General features: G+C 34.8%; 3 protein-coding genes across 3 annotated transcripts; all 3 read right to left on the reverse strand.

Moving 5' to 3' along the window:
* Positions 1 to 354: 354 nt before the first annotated feature.
* Positions 355 to 1,368, reverse strand: LOC123827712 (olfactory receptor 1052-like). Its single transcript, XM_045852151.1, has one exon. The coding sequence runs from the start codon at positions 1,291 to 1,293 to the stop codon at positions 355 to 357; it is 939 nt and encodes a 312-aa protein (XP_045708107.1). The 5' UTR covers positions 1,294 to 1,368.
* Positions 1,369 to 11,255: 9,887 nt separating this feature from the next.
* LOC123827709 (olfactory receptor 1052-like) lies at positions 11,256 to 12,245 on the reverse strand. The gene has a single exon (XM_045852148.1). The coding sequence runs from the start codon at positions 12,243 to 12,245 to the stop codon at positions 11,256 to 11,258; it is 990 nt and encodes a 329-aa protein (XP_045708104.1).
* A 6,595-nt stretch (positions 12,246 to 18,840) lies between these two features.
* LOC123827710 (olfactory receptor 5AS1-like) lies at positions 18,841 to 19,800 on the reverse strand. Its single transcript, XM_045852149.1, has one exon. The coding sequence runs from the start codon at positions 19,798 to 19,800 to the stop codon at positions 18,841 to 18,843; it is 960 nt and encodes a 319-aa protein (XP_045708105.1).
* Between the last annotated feature and the right edge of the window lie 1,031 nt (positions 19,801 to 20,831).

Consider the following 20,831-nt stretch of genomic DNA (forward strand, 5'->3'; position numbering starts at 1 on the left):
AAAATATATTTCATTTATAAATTTTGTTTGTATCTCTCTATCTTTGTGTTTTGTGTCTAGATATCTTTTTATATATGTTCATTTCTACCCATATGCAAGAATTAAAATGTCAACAATTGTCCAGACATAACTAACTTAGATCTTCATATACTTTTTAGGTTAGTTTACACAATGACCAGGTATATGTACTGTAACATGTAATTCTTGTAGTCTTTTTCTTCTACTGTAAAACAGAGGGTTCCATTTAAATAAACTTTAAGATTCCTTTGGGATCCAAGTTTTAATAAATTCATAGAGATATCATTTTCAAAAGCACTTATTTGTATATTACTTTAGGACACATATGGTATAAAGTTAACAAGGAAAACATTTCATCTCTATAGCCCTTTTCACTGCATCCTTCACCTCCTTGTTTCTCAGGCTATAAATCAATGGGTTTAACATAGGAATGACAAGGGTATAGAAAACAGATACCACCTTTTCTTGTTCTAAGGAATATTGGGAGCTTGGCTGAATGTAACTGAAACTTATAGAGCCATAGAACAAAGTCACAGCTGTGAAGTGTGACCCACACGTGGAGAAGGCTCTGTGTCTCCCTGCTGCCGAGCGAATCCTCAGGATAGCAGCAATGATGAAGATGTAGGAGATCATCACAGTCAAGAAAGTGATCATGGCAATAACTCCAGAGAAGATTAATACCAACAATTCATTCATGGATGTATCAGAACATGAGAGCTTCAACAGTGGGGGAAGGTCACAGAAGAAGTGATGGATGACATTGGGCCCACAGAAAGACAATTTTACCAAGCCGATTGTGTGTGTCAGTGAGTTGATTAAACCTCCTACACATGATCCAATGACCAGGGCAACACAAATTCTTTTCGTCATCACCCCTGTATAAAGCAAAGGGTTCACAATGGCCATGTAGCGGTCATATGCCATTGCTGCCAGCAAGAAACCCTCAGTGGTAACGAGTGATGCCCCCCCAAAATACTGCACAATGCATGCAGAAAGAGAAATTGTATCCCATTCAACAAAGAAGTTCAGCAGCATTTTGGGTGCAAAGACTGAGGAACAGCAGGCATCAACAAATGACAGGCAGCTTAGGAAATGGTACATAGGTGTTTGAAGTTTGGGAGTTGTATGGATTAGAAAGAGCATTCCTAGATTCCCCACCAAAGAAATCGTATAGATGAGCAGAAACAACACAAAGAGGAACACTTTCAGTTCAGCACGATCTGTCAGCCCCAAAAGGATAAATTCAGTAACCATTGTAAAATTAACATCAGCCATGTGGTTTTTTTTCTCGAAACCTGTTAATGATCAGAAGATGGGAATAAATGGAAAATATTCATTCTGCACCATCCAGACTACTTATAGTCCCTAACTAGCTTGTGTGGCATGAGTTCTTGACTTCTCTGCTCTGGTTGTTTCATCTATAAAGTTGGAAAATTTTAACTAGAAAGTCCCTAGTCTTTTCAGGCAGTGCTGATTTGCCTGTTATATAAGGAAATTCCATGAAGAAAAAGGCAAACATTAGCATTCTAGCTTCAGGGTGCATTTAAAATGCTAGTTTTAATGAGAAAGGGGCAGGAAATGAATAAATTTTATTCTAAACTGTGTAAAGAAATCCAGTTTAGAAAGCACACTATTCAAAGTTGAAATTTTAATCTATGTTGCCATGAAACTCTTTTGAACTCCCCATTTTGGATTTAAAAGTACTTGATGTCAAATATACCAAGATGGAAGAATAAACTGTACTGTGGCACTTAAAGCAAGATATTTGACGTATGCATTTCTGTTTTGTTGATACTCCACATTTTTAAAACTTGATGTAATGAAAGGCAGGGTCCTGACTTCCACCATCTCTGAGCCATCCTTAGGAAACAGCCAGAGGCATTGGCTTTGGAGAAGACTGCCCACTGGGAAAAGGGAGAGGGCACTCTGAGCTGGGATATGAAGCAGAGAGAATAACAAGAGCTTACAATTGGTCTTTCATGTCCAACAGAAATTATCACACTGGAAACTCAGGGAACAGAGTCTAAACTTTTTCTGAGAAAAAGCAGAGCAAACCCATAAAATAAAACAAACCTTTAAAATGTATAGGTACTTCCTCATAGTATTTTTTTATGTTGAAATCCATTTCTTATAATATGCAATGTCCTTCCTACTAAGTCAATGCAAATTTGGTTTTTATTTCATTTTATCTGAATAACTTAACTATATTTTCACATTTATACCAAAATAAAAACAAATACTTTAAATGGTTTACAGTAGGGTAGCTTTACCTCCATGAAATAAAGGATGATGATTTGGGTGGGTTCATCTATTCACTTATGAGACATAGACAGTACTTTTGAGGACAGTAAGTAAAACTCATGAACGAACCCATTGCCAGATTACCACAATAATCAATGAGCAGATGCCTGTGTTAGACTTAGTTGCTGACGGGTGAGTAATCCCCAAGCAAATATGTAGTTATGATGGATTGCAATGAATCCTTTAGGAAAGGATATTTAAAACTGAATTAAAACATTGCTTTTCCATTGTCCCATTAGAAGTTGCATACCAGTTTTGATGTTCATGTAGAAAATGAAATAATTTAGGATGAGGAGTAGGAATAAGTGACCAAATTACAAATTGCTCCCACTCCTCATCATTTGAAGTGTTTATCAGATTACAATCTGGGCATTATCTTTCTTTCCCATCTTTATGGGTATTTTTTTTATATTTTTAACTAATATGCAAGATGTATGTGCATGGGATATTCAAGTAAGGGAATAGAACTTACCAAAGGAAGAAAAGGTATCCAACACCTTAGCTCATGGAAGAACCTCATAATCTCTCATTCCCATGGTTTATTTCTATGTATTACCTCCCAAACAAAGACAAAAACAAAACATAAAACAACAGTTCAATGTATCTGATGTTTATAGTCATTCAAAAATTAAGTGAATGATAGATGTTTTAGGTAACAGAATTGAAATTCCAGCTTCATCTTTAATATATGAGAAATCAAAGGAGTAACCTCCAAGTTGAGAAAGCAAGCACGAGATGATCCAAACACAATCATCTCAGAAGATAGATTCAGATAACACATTCAGTTCTGTGTTTACCTTAGTCTAAGGGGAGTAGGGTCCCTGGAGGTAATCTTCTGATTAAAAGGGTATTTTGAATGTGTGTAGTTCCTGTGTGCTTCTTTAGGGGTTTAAGAAAATCTCAAGAATTTAATGGTTCCCTTAAGACATTTAATTTCTTGAATGTCCTGATATGTAGAAGAAAATATGGGGCAAGGATAAGTAAAAAACAGACTATAAGGTCTCTGAAAAAATGCAATGAGAATTACTAATCATGCCTGCTTTGTGCTTTTCAGAACACATGATATGGGCCACATAGAAACACACACACACACACATACAAGGGAAAATCAAAACCCAAACATACATAGCATTTCAGGTAGTACAGTAAGACCTGATGAAAGCAATGCTATTCCTTTATTTCCCTGGGTTTTGAGAATGGCAGAAAAGAACATTAAATCTATTGCTTCCACAAGACTGACTTGACTGAACATGGATGTCTATCTCTTGAATGTTTACTTCTTCATTCTAGCATGTGTTTGCTGACAGAACATTTGGGGATTTTTGCCTTTACCCTAAAATTAATGATGAGGGATTCGGGTAGCAATATTTCATACTGTTTTCTTACATTCTTTATTTTTTGTTCTAAAAAATGAAATAATTTTCCCTTAAGTGCAAATTTCCTAAAACCCTAAATTATAAGCTAATGGGGCAGGTGATAGAAGTAAGAACTAGTTTATATTCTAAGCATATGTTAGGCCAAATTGTGATATTATTGTAAAAGGCCTATAGCATTTCAAGTATCTGGTGCATTGTGTTTCTTTTAAAACATATAATTGATTCCCAATCTATATATAAAGAATTATATAAGAAATATGCATAATTAATATAAAGAGTTTAAAAACTCAGACCAATATTTTTTCTCCTAGAAAATTATAAATTAAGTACAAAAATTACATAAAAGCTATGTATGTAGAAACTCGGTTGAAAAGAAAACAGCAAAGAATTACATTCAAAAAGTACATATCAGGTCCTTTATCTTCAATAGGTCTATTATTTCTTTGAAGTACATGCAATATCATGTTTAAAGGCATGTTTTTAAAGAAGTTTTCTTAGCAATCATTAGATACCTAAATGTGTCCCCAAATCAAGACCTAATGGCTTCATTAGTAACAAAAGTGATATTAAATAAAACTGACATTGAATAAAAGTATTATATTTAGAATAGTTATAGTTCTGTAATTGAATTTTACACATAAAAATTTTATTAGTATTATTTAAAAAGAATTGGCATATATTTGTTAATATGCATCCCGTCACATTGCAGGGTCATTTACAATGGCCAAGATCCAGAAACAGCCTGAGTGCCCATCAGGAGATGAGTGGGGGAAAAAGCCATGGTACCTTTACACAATGGAATACTGCTACTCAGGTACAAAAAAGAAAGGAGATCTTGCTTTTTTCCACAGTCTGGATGGACCTGGAGAGCATTATGCTAAGCAAAATAAGTCAGTTTGAGAAAGACAAATACCATCTGATTGAAAATGGAAAAGACACCTGCATTCTTGCTGCCTCTTAAACCCAATAAGCAGAGATAGGAATTGAATCTTTATGGGCACTTTATTCAGAGGTTGGGAAATCTGTGAAGACAGCAGGTTTGCACCCTAAAACAAATTGTCTTACAATTTCTTTCCAGGCCAACGTTTGCTATAACAGAGAATAAACAAAGTGCGGTGAGGGGTTTTGAAATTCAGGAAGAATTAGGTGAAAGAAACTGCAGCATTCTCTTCTGGGCAGTTAGCTGTTCCGGGGGCAACTGGTTGTCTGTCCCTCCCTGGAACACAATGGGTGGATGCCTCCACTTGTCCCCAGGCAATGGTCTTTAGCAGTGCCCCAGGAGGTTGGCTGTCCCTCCCAGGAACCAGGATGGGCCTTATCTGTAGTTTCTGAAACAAAAGCTTTAACACAGGCATTACCTACTAGACTTATTAACTATTTACTTAAACTAAAATCTTCCAACTCTTGAGTCTCCTATCATGATCTCACTTATATGTGGAACCCAAATGAACAAAATAATTTACCCATACATTTCTAAAAGTAGATGAAAATGATGCAGGCACTTTGGAGAACTGTCTGGCATTAAGGTGAATATGTGCCTGGCTCATGTCCCAGGACTTCTGCTTAGAGATGAATGTGTCTGTTGACAAATGTACAGAAACAAAAATGCTCACTATTGAGGGCTAATACTGTTTTTCCTAGACTGTATGTGCTGCCTAGGATCTGCTGTATAATTTCAAATAGAGGTGGTTACTGTGAATATTCCCATCTTGCCTCCAAATCAAGCATGAGTGTGGTAATGTTGGTTATCTTCTTAACATTATTACATTAGCTATATTGTATTTATATTCTATAAGTACTTTGCTGAGTTTTTATCACTATTAGATATTAAAATGTATAGATATTTTCTGCATCTCTTATGATAATTATATTCTTTTTCCCTTGTTAGGTCCATTAAAACTACCATCTATTCCTAGAATAAGCCCTTCTTTATGCTTACAAATATTTTCTATAGAATTTTGGCTTTTCTGGCATAAGATACACTAACCTGTAATTATCTCTATTTGCAATGTCCTTTTCAGGTTTTGAGATCAGTGTTTCAGCAGTTCCATAAAATCAGTTTTTCTTTTCCTTTTCTTCCTGAAAGAATCTTCAAATGATATTTCTTATTGCCTATATAGCAGGAAGACATTACCAGAGAAACATAGAAGCCTGGTGTTTTCTTTTAGGATATGTTTTATCATTATAAATTCAGCCTCTCTGCATGTTTAGAAATATTTGGATATTCTTGTTTGTACTTGTTTTGGTAAGTCTTGTTGCTCTGTCCAATTTCCATATAAAGGAACTTTTTCTGTCAGCTAAGTTCTCATCCTATAAACTTTTTAATAGTGATAGAAACTCTAATGGTATTTTCATTTATGGTATTAGTAATTTGTTTTTTACTCATTTTTTCTGATCAGTTTTGCTACAGTTTCATCACTTATTATTCTTTTAAAAGAATGACTTCATTCATTTTCTGTTGTATAGTTTCTAATTTATATGTTCTATTTTTATTTTCTTTCTTTTTACTTTAATTCAATTTGATTTATTTAAAAAAACTGTCCATATTGATTTTTTGAAACATAGTTTATTTGTGAATATGTATATTTATCTGCAAACTTACAAAGATTGATTACTTGGCTTTTCTTATTTAAATTTACTGTGATCAAAATAAATAAATAAATAAATAAATAAATATACTGTGATCAGAAAAAAAAAATACACTTACAATAGTCAAGTTTTAGTGTTTCATATGCATTTAGAGAATGAGTATTCTGTAGTGTGGCATGGTGGTCCATGTATTTCAACCAGGTCAACTAAATTGTTCATGTTGTGATTTTATTTTTATTGGCTTGATCTTTCAATTACTCAGAGAGATGTTTTAAAACCTCCAGCTAGATCTTTCAAATTTATTATCTCAGTTTCATCACTTTCTAAAAGTATTTTAAAGCAAATTAATAGGTAAATATAAATTTAGAATTATTTTTATTTTAACACTAAGAATTATCCTTTTTAAAAAATAATAATAATTTTCACTTCATGGTTTTTTCTTCTTTTTTTAAATACTGCCTAGAGGTTTTTTTATTTTTTAATTTGCACATAGTGTATCTCTTATTTTTTTTACTGTTGTTCAAGCACAGTTGTTTCCATTTTCCCCCACCCTCAGTCCTATCCCCTTTGTTTTTGTCCCTGGGTCCTTTATACATGTTCCTTGATGACCCTTTTCTTTGTTCCCCCATTACCCCCCTTCCCACTCCCCTTTGGTTACTGTCAGTTTGCTCTCTATTTTAATGTCTAAGCAACAAAACAGACAAGCAAGCAAAATATAATCCCCTTCATGTTTGATTTCTCAAATGTGAACCCAGTGACACCAGCTTTCCCTAAGTAACTTTTTCTTTCATTTCTCTTTCAATGTGTCTGTGTCCTTGTATCTCCTATAAACAGTACACATTGGCTCTCAGTTTAGGCCATTTTGCCCCCACCCTGCTGCAGGGCATATTTGACAAAGTCTAGGGACATTTTGGATTGTCCTCAATGGGGATGAGGGATGTTGCTGACATCTTGTGTTAACCTACAAGGAACAGGGTGCCCACACAACAAAAATTCTCTGAGTCTAAAATGACAATAATGTCAACATTAATAAATCTTGATTGAGTTTTCTAATCTTTGTTTTTGTATGTAATAATTAGCAGAGCTGATTTTTCATGGAGCATTTCCCTGTTTGATTTATGTTTTTCTTTCTGACCTTTATTCTTTCCTTGTAGTATGCTATTAAATTAATCAAGATGTCACTATTAAATTTGACCTTCTTAATCTTTTATCTAGGTATTTTGATTAAAGCTTGTATAGCTTGCAAGATAAATTTTAATATGTCTTTTTGTTATTCAAATTTTTTAAAGAGGATCCAAGATAGCAGCAGAGTAGGTGGAAGTTACACTCACCTCTTCCCAGAACTAAACTGGAATTAAAATTAAAATATAGAAAAGTCAACCTGAAAACCAACTGAAGACTGGCTGAATGGTATCTTTCTAAAAATAGTAATTTACCACACCTAATACTGGGAAAAAATCTTTCAACAGTTTATTTAATCTTTTCTATCATTTTTGTCATTTTCATCCTATATTTTACATCACTCAGTTAAAATTCCCTTAAAAAATCAATTTTGGTGTGGGTTTAATAAGTAAATATTTTTTAGTTTATTTTGTATTATATTTGACATACTGTGTTTTATTAGTGTTACATTTATAACATAGTGATTAGATATTTATATACTGCAGTAAGTCTGGTACCCATCTATCAACATGCATAGTTATTATATTACTGACTCTACCCCATATGCTGTGCCTCATACCCCACATCTTACTTTGTAACTTGAAGTTTGTATTTCTTGTTCAGTCAATATTTTTAATATTTTTGCATATTTACCTTTGTGGATGTTTTTCTTTATTATATTCTGTATTTATATTGGAATAGTTTATTTATGCTTAAAACTTTTTTTTCCTATTTCTTATTATAGAGTCAGAAAGATTGTCTCAGCTTTTGCTTGTTGATAATATCTTTATTTTTCCTGCCCATTTTAAAAGATTTTCCACCTGGAAATAGAATTGTCAACATTTACTTTCTTTTCCTTTCATACTTTAAAAATGTCAATTCATTTCCCCCACATTTTATAATTTCTTTGAAAAACTGACCCTATATCTTACTGTTGTTTTTTTGACAATGAAGCATCTGTATGTGGGTTTTTCTGCATTTGTTGACTTTGATATTCTGCCCTTCTTAAATATATCTGTTGAAAATTTATCAGCTTTGAAAAAATTAGTCTTTTTGTCTTAAAATATTCAATGTATCTATTCTCTCTTCTTATCCTGGGACATAAACTACATGTATTTCACACCATTTGACTATCTCACACATGTATCTCTCATACTCTGCTCTATCTTCTAATGTTTTTCTCCTCTGTACTTTAGTTTAGATTAATTTATATTGGCTTGTGTTTGAAATTCTTAATCCTATCTTAGGGTTTGTCTGATACCTCTAAATTCTTCTTTTGAGTTCTTATTTTCAGCTTTTGTAGGATTTTTTTCATAACACCATTTGTTTCTGTTTTTTAAACAGCTTTAATGGGTATAATTGATGTCCAAAACACTACACATATTTAATATATAGAATTTGGTGCATTGGGACATATGCACACACCTGGGAAACCATCACTGAAATCAAGGTGATAAACACAGTCATCACCTCTAAAAGTTTCCTCATGTCTCTTTGTTTTGTTTTCTTGAAGTAGGAACACTTCCTAGGAGATCGAACCTTTTCACACATTTAAGGATGCATTACAGTATTTTAACAATGAAACAGTGCATTATACTGCAGATCTCTAGAATTGCCCATCTTGCACAACTGAAACTTTATACTCATGGAACAAGCGCTCCCTATCCCTCCCCCACCACCCAGAGTTACTTACACTTCAATGTCTTCTGCAGCACTTTTAACAATAACCAAGATAGGGAAACAGCCCAAATGCCCATCATCAGGTGAATGGTTAAAGAAAAGGTGGTATATTCATACAGTAAGGTATTAGTCAACCTTAAAAAGGAAGGAAATCCTGCCATTTGTGATAACATGGGTTAACCTGAAGGACATTACACTAAGTGAAAGAAGCCAGTCACAGCATGATTCCACTTAGCAGAGGTTTCTAAAACAGCAAATTCTTAGAAGTAGATTATAGAGTGCTTCTGTTTAAATTTACTTAATTCTCTCTTGAAATATTTCATCTTAGAATGTCTTCTCTTTTTTTTTCCTTTATTTTCTTTAATATGTTACTCATAGTATTTTTTGAAGTCTTTTTCTAGCTCTCCATATAGCTCTTCTATGCTTTGTGGTTCTTTTTGCAGGTTTTTATACTTTCTGACTCTTGCATATGAACACAAGTTTCCAAGAACCTGGAGATGATACTACTTTCCAAGGACAAAGGTTTCATTTTCTCTTTAAAAAGGCATCAAGGAAGATAGGCTGTGTGTTAGCTCAATTATTAATTGATCTGAGACTGATCTTTGGGATCAGAGTTCATTTTTCTTTTGACTTGTTTCAGGTGTGTGTGTAAATTTCCCAAGGTGTTAAGATGTGCGCCTTTCTCTTTCTCTCTCTCCCTCCCTCTTTCTCACCTGCCCTTAAGAACTGTAGAAAGTTCAGTTTTAACTCTTTGGAGGTGTGAACTTAGCCTCTTGCTTTGTAGATCTTCAAACCACAGCAAATGCCTTGAAGGGGCTGGCCTCCTGCATCACCCAGGCCTTTAGCTGTGGTGGGACATCACCAACCAAGCCAGTACAGCCTGGACGACTTCACTCTGTCTTTCTGGCTCAGTTTGAATGTCTGGAGTCTGAATCTTCTTGTGCTTCCTAAAGAAAATTCTAGCCCTTCTGTGCCTGACTTAGAACAGGATCAAAGTCTGGCAGGTGTTTTCAGGATCCCTACATTATGTTTGTTGCTGAGTCCCTGCTAGCAGGACTGTGTGTCTTTGATGCACAGCAAGAGTTCAAGGAGATTTTCAGCTTGCCTCTGTGGCCCAAACCAGTTTTGTGCACTCTCCACTCACCCCCTTCCCTCCAATTTCCTGTGGGCCAAAATAACTGTGTGTTTAAGCTTATATATAATCCAGTCCATCTTTGAGCCTGTGTAACTGCTCACATGCAACTCTACTGTTTTCTCTTTTCCCAAGAGCAGTCACAGGGCACAAGTTCAGATTCAGCAGGTCCTCCTTTTAGTAGATCAAACTATTTAATATTTGTATTGTTTGGGTCACCACCCAAAGTCCCTCCCTGATTTCAGAAGTTCTCCTTCTAGGTCTGTCCCTCTGTTATCTATTGTCTCTGTCTATCTCTATCATCTATCATCTATCTACCTATTTATCTATCTATCTATCTATCTATCTATCATCTATCTATCTATCATCTATCTCTTTACTATCTACCCATGCCCTCACCTGTCTATCATCCATGATCATCTGTCTGTCTACATCTACTTTATGTGTTTGATCCAGGTCTGCTCTGGCCCAGAATATGTCTAATGCCCTGAAAGAAAATATAATCATATGTGACAAAACTCATAAAGTACCTGCCAAAAGCTCTACTGGTTTCTGAGAGCTTGTAGAAATCTCCACACACCACAGGCCTGCCTTTTTCAAAGTGCCCTGACTCAGTGAGATGAAAGTCACCTCACTTCTGCATGTCTAGAACTCCCTGAGTTCTAAACCACCGAGTTTCTGTAATAGCTACTTCATTTTATTACAGCTAAAATCTGTATCGTGTCTTGATTTTCTCGTTATTTCTGTGAAAAAATGAATTTAATGACAAGCTACTCCATCATCCAGAAGTAAAAATATTATATCATTTTGTAAGCACTTTCTGTATGTTGTCTTAACTTTTTATGCTGAAACATTTTAAACTTCTAGAAGAGATTTAAGAATAATACAAAAATCACAAGTATAGGTAGCTATCATTCATGTGTAATATTTCATGTGGATACTTTGACTATAGCTCTGTTTGTGATCATACATCTGTGATGCAATTTCGAAGAATTTATCTATTTGCAGGTTAATGTTATGTTTAAAAAAGCCATAGACAAGATGAAGTTATGTTGGAATTCTTTTCCGCATACTGACCTTTTTGCTGCATCTTTCACATCCTTATTCCTTAGGCTATAAATCAGTGGGTTTAGCAAGGGGATCACCAAAGTACAAAACACAGAAGAGACCTTCTCCTGTTCCAGGGAATACTGAGAGCTTGGCTGGATGTAACTAAATGTTCCAGACCCGTAGAATAATGTCACAGCAGTCAGGCGGGAGGCACAAGTGGAGAAGGCTTTGCGCCTCCACTCAGCTGAGCGAATTCTCTGGATGGCAATGATGATGCGAGTATAAGAGACCATGATGATGATGAAAGTGAACACTGCAATAATCCTAGAAAAGATCAAAAGCAGCATCTCATTGTTACGTGCATCAGAGCAAGAGAGCTTGAGAAGAGGGGGGATGTCACAGAAGTAATGATTCACAATGTTTGGACCACAGAAGTCCAGCTGGAGCAGCCCTATTGTGTGTGTCAGTGCATTAATGAGCCCACCCAAGTAAGATGCCAGGACCATCTGAATACAAACTTTTTGGGTCATGATGACTGTATACAGCAAAGGATTAGCTATTGTTACATAACGATCATAAGCCATCATGGACAGGAGGATAGCTTCTGTAGTTGCATACACTGCAAAAAAACAACTCTGTAGAACACAGCCAGAAAATGTGCTGGACTTGTGTTTTGATAAGAAATTGACCAGCATCTTGGGGGTGAAGACAGTAGAGTAGCAGATATCACAAAAAGAGAGGTTGCTGAGAAAGAAGTACATTGGAGTATGAAGCTGGGCATTGAACCTGATCAAGGCAATCATCCCCCCAATTACCCTACCAGGGTCATGAAATAAATAAGGGTGAAAAAGCAAAAAGAGAGGAATCTGCAAATTAGGATTTTCAGTTAAACCCACCAGAAGGAATTCCTTCACACCTGTGTGATTCCAACCTGCCATGCTTGCAGGTTTATTCAGCTCTTTAGTTGCAGAACAAAATAGTATCACTAAGATGAAAAAGAAATGACTATGTTTCCTCCATGATCCAGTATCCATAATATCAAGGAGCATTTGGGTTTAGCCTGTAGTTAGAGGAAGAGAAGAAATTAACTTCAAGCAGTGGACTTTCTGTGTACTAGATAACCCATCTATAATGATTAACCCCACTGCAACTAGAGTTATTTTATTCCTCATTTCTCAGTTTGCATGACATAAAATTGGAATAAAGAAATTCTTAGATCATGAAAGTATTAATATTTGAAACTGATAGTCATACTCAGATATGCCTTGTGCCAGGCCTCTGGCTCATTGTATGGTAATTACAAGTCCTCTGATGAAATGAACTACAAACTGAATGACATTCTGTGACAGCAATATTTTTGTTTTCCTGTGCCTGAACTCTTCCTATTTTTCACACCCAGTTTACTTATGAAACCCACTTTCACAGTATCCAACCCCCTCCTTTACAAATCTCAAGCATCAGAACTTTTTTTGCATCACCTTCTGCTTGGAAGATCAATGAATGTGCTCTCTAAAGAGTTGAGACAGGAAAAAGGGCTAGAACAATCTTTTTATTTGCTATTTACTAGTAAGGCCAATCAAAACATAGCAGTGTGATTTAACTCAAAAATTATCCTTTTTCTATTTGCGTCACTTCACTCTCACATCTTTGGTTTTCTTCAGTATTAAAACAACAAACCCAGAAACCAAAAGAAGAGAGGCAAATGTTACTATGAGGTAACAAAATTATCTCTCTCATGACATAACTATATCATATATGTTCTGCTTTCAAAAAGGTAGGCTTCAACTTAGTTTCACTTGTTTTTTGATATGACATAATACTAATACAACAATATTTATGGTTAAATAGTAATGAATTCATTCATGTATACTTTCATACATCCAGTCAAATATATTAATTAGTACTCTGTGCCAAAAAATGTTGTGTTTGCTAGAGATTAAGCAGTGAATAAGAAGAATGTTGGGCTTTGAAGGAGCTTATATTTTATTAAGAAAACTAATGCTTATTGATGATAAATACTGTGAAGAAGAGTCAAAAATGGGACGATGAATAGTAAGAAATGGTAGATACTCTACCATATAGTGTATAATGTTCCTATGGCTACTACAAAAAGTCATCAAAAATTAGTGGCTTAAATTAACAACTATACTTTTTATGCAAAGAACTATGTTAGGCATTAGACACCTCAAGAAGGGTGTATGAGTTGTGCTCTCATGAAAATGGAAGTCCACTGAGGTCAGGATTTGGGTGAGTTTCAGATGCTGTCTTCAGGGTACTTTTAAATCAAAACCAAAATATTTATTCTGTAAGTATATAAGCTAACCCCTCACAAACTGAGATTTTAATATATATGTATTGCTTATATATAATCCTCTTTCTATTTTAGATGGGTGGATTTGGGAAGCACAACAAATCCAAATTTAACTGTATCCTAGGAAAAGAGGGAATAACTTATTGAAAGTGGCAAGAATTTATTTGTTTTTTAGTGAAATATTTTTAATGCCATAAAGAAACCTGTTAATAAAACCAGAATGTAAAAATACAGATTCATACTTTCGTAGACCAGAAATAAGCTCAATTTTAAAAAATGGAGGTGAAGGAAATTTTGTGTTTCTTAATGACACACTTTTTCTTCTCCAAGGCTCCTTAATGTGATGGAAACACCACATCACAGGAGGATATTAGAACTAGGCAAGATTGAATTTAAATATAATTCTGCCCTTGATCTCCTGTATATTTTGCTTCTCTACAACAAGTCAATAAAAATGTAACACAACAGAGTTCATATAATTTCCCCATTGATCATTTAGAGAAAAAAGGAAAAAATTGGGATTCTTGGCAATTGAACTACCATAGATTTCACATAATGTATGTGAACTGACATGATGTTGATGGACAAGACTCAACAACACCAGGACACATGAGAAACAAACAGGACTTCAAAAAGTTGGTAGTACGATTTCTAGTAACAGCTTTATCTATCAAGCTCATAATAGAAAACTGTAAATAGAGGAAAGCGTTACCAAGGATCAAGGTATAATTTTCTCTTATGCCATTAGAATTACAGCTAGAACACAGATTCATTCTGTCACTAAATGCTGGCCTTTGATACTCCTCCATGTAATCTTCCTGATAAAATAACAGGCTGCTTTAGAATACTAGTAAGCTTGAGAATTCTCTTAGGGAAACAAATACCCAAATCACATTTTAATAGTGTAAGAGTATGCTCAAATGCAGTTTTTCCAACTGTCAGATTAAAATCTTGAAATGCCAGGATGAAAAAAGGTATTTATTTAAAATATATGAAATTCATTTGTAGTCATTTATTTTTGATTTATGACTCCAAAAAGGCATTTGAAAATACAGAATAAGGAGTGATGAAGGACATGGTTGCTGATAAAGATGTTGGTGAGAGAAACCATAAAGTGTACAGCATTTATCATTCTACTGAAAAGTGAACCCAAGCAAATGCCTATCAACAGAGCTAATGGTTTTCAGTATAATGATCTTGCTACACTGTAGGTGCATAGTCATTAACCCAACTTGAATTTGCTATATGGTCTCATGCAGGTTTGGCCACAAAACATTGTTATGTTAACATAATATTTATAAATGAATTTATTTTAATGTATATTATATATCCCTTACTGTTCATAGTATTGCTCATGTTATTTTAGAGTATTATATACAAATAAACATATAACTGTTATATGAAGTATGTTATATGTATGTAAATTTATAAGTACATAGACTTATACTTTAAATTAATGTATAATAATGCAAAGTAATGTATACTGAGTGGTTTATGATTTAAATTGTCTAAAAGATGAAAAAATAAATGACAAACAGAAAATTTAACAAACTAATCACAGATAAAATATTTAAAAACCCACTATCAACAACAAACCTGACATACTGAAAAATCCCAAACTACATAACTCAGATAGTCTGACTTAAAAACAAAGCATGCTGATTTGAAGACTATTTTATTTGGGCACACCAGAGTTGCAGTGGGAAGAACTAACAGCTCTTTGTGGCAAAAACAGTCTTGTGCTCAGGGATTCGAGTGTCTGTGTGCACACCCAGGTTTGTTACCAATAGGGCATAATGACAGTATGGGGGGGTTGAAAATAACTCTTAAAATATCACTACTGGAATCAGAAAATAAAACTAGATGTAAAAGGTTTCCAAAAACTATTATCATGTAAGATTGGAATGAAATCATTTTCCTTGTGATATGCTAAAATGCATTGCAGTTCTCAGATATCCCATTTTGCATAGAATATCTGAAATTTGCCATAAATATACAAGTAGCTTTAGACTCTATATAAACCAACTATTAAATACATAAAATGCAGACATTCTCACATACACAAATATTAAATAGAGATATTATGGAAAAATTTTGCCCTTTTCACAAGATAAGAACATATGAAAGAAAAATAAAACCCAGAAATAGGAAATTTTCTGGCTTCTTGGGAATCATAATAGCTGGTAACAAATTTGTGCAGTGTGGAGATAACAGGAAATATCAAAAGCCAAAATAGACCCACATCATCACCTCCTAAACATACTCACAACTCAGAAAAGGCAAGAGTAAGCAGAGTATCTAGAGAAGACCACATTATCATGATTCTTTAAAGGGCTTATCACTGAGGGCAGAGATTTTTATGTGTGCTTTCTTTTCTTTTGGTGACACAACCTGTGTCTCTTGGTGTAGATGGAATCTCAGATGTCCACAGGTTGGATCATTAGCATCTTCTCAGGTGTCTTGGGACTGGGGCTAATCAGAGTAGCAGGTCCTCTCAATAGTTATTCAGATGATGCCTCTGCTTTCACTTGAATAAAATGTACCCCTTTTAGAAATCAAACAATTTTAAAAATGAACATGCTTTCTAAAAGTCAAACATGTTGGGTAAAGCACAATACAGAGACTAAATGCCATTGCAAGAATTAAAGAAATGTGTTCCAATCCCATGCATGTTGCTCAGACAAGTGTTTGGATGTTCTGATGATGAAATAAGTGAAGCTGGGTTCTTTGTTTTAAAGTGGGGACATTCATGCATGCTGTGGCTACCTCACTGATCCATTGTAAAATTCACGTAAATTATGCATGACATCATGCCCTGAATATTTTAACACTCATTCATATTAAAGTGCTATGATTATACACACACATAGAATTAATTGAACTGTATGCTCTCCTTTGGGAGAATTTATATAAAATGTCTGTTCTCCCTCAGTCTAATAATTCAACAGGCATCATGGATCTGTGGACAGTGTGGGAAATTTTGCATATATTTCACATAGGTGTATTAGCTTTTTATATAATTTTATATTTAGCTCTCTTGAATCATACAAATAATATAAACATCTGTGTGTTTGGAAAGTGTTGTAGATGGTTTTGTATAGTTCTGCTCTTAATTCATTAACATGTCTTGGGTATTTTAGCATAATAGTAACAATATGTTCTAATATAGGCAGATAAATAAAGTATGAAATCTTGGGTCAATCCAAATATTGTACAAAATTTAAAGAATTATGACATTATTATATGGTTGTGAAGATACTGATAAAACATTACCATGTCTTTAGATACAAAATGAAAGATATTACCATATCATAAGAGGAAAAACTTCAATTAGAACTAAAAGCAAAGTATCAGTTATAAGTTATGGAGAGACTTCTCCAGCATACTTAACAGTGTTTGCAGTCAAAAAAAGGTTGGATTCTCAATTAATACTTCCTTCCTATCTTCCTCTTCATGCCATCAATGTGGCAAATATTGTCTCATCTGTGTCAAAAATATTTTTATTTCTGAGAAAAAATTTATAAATGTATTCCTTTGAAGATAAATATTCTTTAAATATGATCTGCAGATTATTTGTCTCATCACACTAGAAAAAATTGGCATTATTCAACTCATTCCATTCACTCACTGCCCCACCCCCAATGCTCAATGTCAATGAAATAAATATGCAGAGTTATCCCATAGACTTTATTCATTTCCTCAATTAAATGCACATAATTTTATAAAGGAAACACCAGTTTTATTTTATTTTTTAAAAGATTTTATTTATTTATTTTCAAAGAGAGGGGAAGGGAAGGAGAAAGAGTGTGAGAGAAATATCAATGTGTGGTTGCCTCTCATGTGGCCACCACTGGGGACCTGGCCCACAACTCAGGCATGTGCCCTGACTGGGCATTGAATCAGCAACCCTTTGGTTCACAGCTCATGTTCATCCACTCAGCTACACCAGCCAGGGCAAGGAAACACCAGTTGTAGTATTTTAAGTTTGTGTATTATTTTTATGATTAAAAACATAATACAGCTTCACAGCAACCTCTCTCCTCATAGAAGCAGAAAAGTAAATCTCATGACATGTAATTGTCATAAATACCTTACCTTCTTTCTAACTTCTTCTCAAGTGTGGTTTATTTTGTAAAATATATATTCAACCTTAATTTTATATTTATTTTATTAAAATTATGTGTTGTCTCTGTTTATGGATATTATCTGAGTAGATCTTAGCTATAAATAGAAATTGGGGTGATAATGCAGAACAAAATGAATGAAATCACAACTGAGATGTTCTTCCCAAATTATTATTCTGACTTATGTTCAGGCAGTGACTTCCTTCTAATGGCTGTATTTGCCTAATGGTCAAAGAAACAGTGCTGAGCAAGATGAGTGATTCCATCCCAAGGAAAATTTTGCCTCTGAAGAGACTTTTTGCAATATTTTGATACATTTTGGTTGTCATAAGTAGGTGGATTGCTACTGGCAGCTACTGAGGAGAGACAAGAGATAGTGCTAAGCACCCTAAAATGTACAGGGTGGGCTTCTCCTCACTATACCTGCACCCCCAAGAAAGAAGTATTGGCCCAAAATGTCAAGTGTGCTGCTTTTACAGGTTCAGAGTTAGATAAACTCATAACAACTTATGGTTTTCAAAGACATTGTGGTTTGCTTATTTTAAACTAACTTATCTTGAAAAATGAAAAATAACTCTTACATTAAATAGGTCCCTATTAAAAGCCGTTGTTCTTCCTCATGCAAACTTATTCCCCCTACTCAATAGAAGAATGATTAGAAGTCAGCTCATTTGACAATATTCTCTTCAATGTTTTTTAAATATAGAGTACACTAAAATTAAAAGAATTCAAAATAATCTATATACCAGGTGGTATATAGGTACTGAAAAATAAACCAATATATATCCCTTGCTAAAAGGAACTTTTAATATGAGCACATTGACAGACAAGTCACCATACACATTCAATACATGGTAAATAATATTATAATTAATCAATGTGCAAAGCTAACTGGAGAGTAAAGATTATTATGTATTTTAGTTTAGGAATGTTTCAGAATAGAATAATTGCAGAGGGCACATGAGAGAGGACAAAAACATTTTAAAAGAGTGAGGTTGGAAAGTTATCTTTATTGTTGGAGACAAATTCAAAATAGTTGACACATCGGCACAGTTCTGATAATGAAAGTGGAAGAGCAGGCCATGCCTTCAAGTTCCTTCAGTGATTTAAACTCTCATTGATCTGAAAATCCAGTTTCGTTCTAATTGCTTTTTTGAGGGCATTTTTTACATCTTTGTTTCTGAAACTGTAGATGATTGGGTTGAACATGGGGAAAACAACCGTATAAAACACTGCCACTATCTTATCACTGTTTAGGGAGTAGCTGGTGGTGGGGCGTAAGTACGTGAACAGGAGTGATCCATAGAATAAGGTGACGGCCATGAGATGGGAAGCACAGGTGGAGAATGTTCTGCTTCTGCCACCTGAGGACTTGATGCTCAAAACAGTGATGAGGATACAAACATAAGAGGTGAATATGACCATGAAAGTGCTAGTCTGGATGAAGCCACACAAGACAAAGAGCAGAAGCTCATTGACATGGGTGTCTGCACATGACAAAGCCAGGAGGGGTGGGATATCACAGAAAAAATGGTTGACAACATTGGAGCCACAAAATGGCAGTGTGAACGTGAGGCAGACGTGCACCACTGAAGTCACACTTCCACTGAAGTATGCCAGCACAATGAAGCAGGCACAGACTCTCCTGGACATTAGTGTAGGGTAGCTCAGTGGCTTACAGATGGCTGCATAGCGGTCATATGCCATTGCTGCCAGGATGAGGCACTCAGCATCAGCAAAACAACCAAAGAGAAACATCTGTAGTGCACAACCATAGGGAGAGATGGTTCTCCTGGATGTTAAGAAATTAGCCAGCATTTTAGGAGTGATTGCTGTGGAGTAGCTGATGTCTAAGAAAGACAAGTTGCTGAGGAAATAATACATGGGGGTTTGTAGGCTTGAAGTGATGTTAACTAGGATTATTAAGCCCATATTTCCCACCACGGTTAGTGTGTATATTATGAGAAATACCAAGAATAAAGTGACTCTGAGAGGTAGATAATCGGTGAATCCAACAAGTAGGAACTCAGTTGGCATGCTATAATTACTTTTCGACATCTTTTTTTTTTTGTTTCTCTCATCCAGCATAGATGGTGTCAGCATAGATGAGTTCACTTGAGTGACCAATGAACCCATATCTTCATTCACCCTTCTAAAGCAACAAATAGAAGGATAATAAAATCATAGTCATGATATTTTTCATGACGTATTTTGTTTGTTTTCATTTTCATCATTTTCTTTACAGAGGTAATTGTTGATACGTGAGGATGTTTTTCAAAGGTGGTGTTTTGAGATGTGGTAACACTTCAGAAGCTGTGTGCATCAAGAGGTGAATTTGCTCGTTACAACCTGAAAGGGAAGGAGTGTGGCTCAGTTGAAAGAACCTGCTAGAATTAAGAGAACTGGCAACATCTTTAGGGGCAAATCTCAAGTTTTTCAATCCTAAAACCATATTCTTCCATGTAAAATAATGTAGGGTTGAGAGAAGTCCCAGGAAAAAACAGAGCTCACCTGTAAACTAGATAATTCTACAGAAGAATACCTGTGATCTTGAAAGATAGTTTAGCATACCAGTTAAGAGCTCAGTAGTTATGGAAGAGTTCACTGGATTCAAATCTTAGCTTTGATACTGACTGATCAAGTGACCATAAAGGTAGTTAACATCTCTGTGATGGTTGGAGGAAAAATCAGCAGATAGTCATAGAACATTTATGTAACTGGTACATAATAAATGGTAAAGGGACCATTTGTTAAATAAAGTTTATTTAAACAAATAAGTTGACCTTTGAATTTTTTTTTAATTACTTAACCAGTAGTTTGAAATAGTAAGGCTATTTTCTCAAACTTTATCTAATCTCTGGCATCGAGGATACACAATCTGATTTCCCTATAAAGAAAAGCCTTTGAGGTTTTGTTTGTGTGTTGTGTGCAAATGCATTGCTTAACATCAATATACTTTAAATGTGCTTATATTTCTTCTTCTCTGTAGTTGATGTCTCTTTCTTGTAGGGGACCAGTTTGTTTCAGTCTGGCAAATGTGACTCAGGTCTGTACGGAAAACCTACAGAAGCAAAGTGGTGGGCAGGAGC

Source organism: Phyllostomus hastatus, unplaced genomic scaffold, assembly GCF_019186645.2.
Source record: "Phyllostomus hastatus isolate PE091 unplaced genomic scaffold, TTU_PhHast_1.1 phas_contig_896, whole genome shotgun sequence".
NCBI lineage: Eukaryota > Metazoa > Chordata > Mammalia > Chiroptera > Phyllostomidae > Phyllostomus > Phyllostomus hastatus.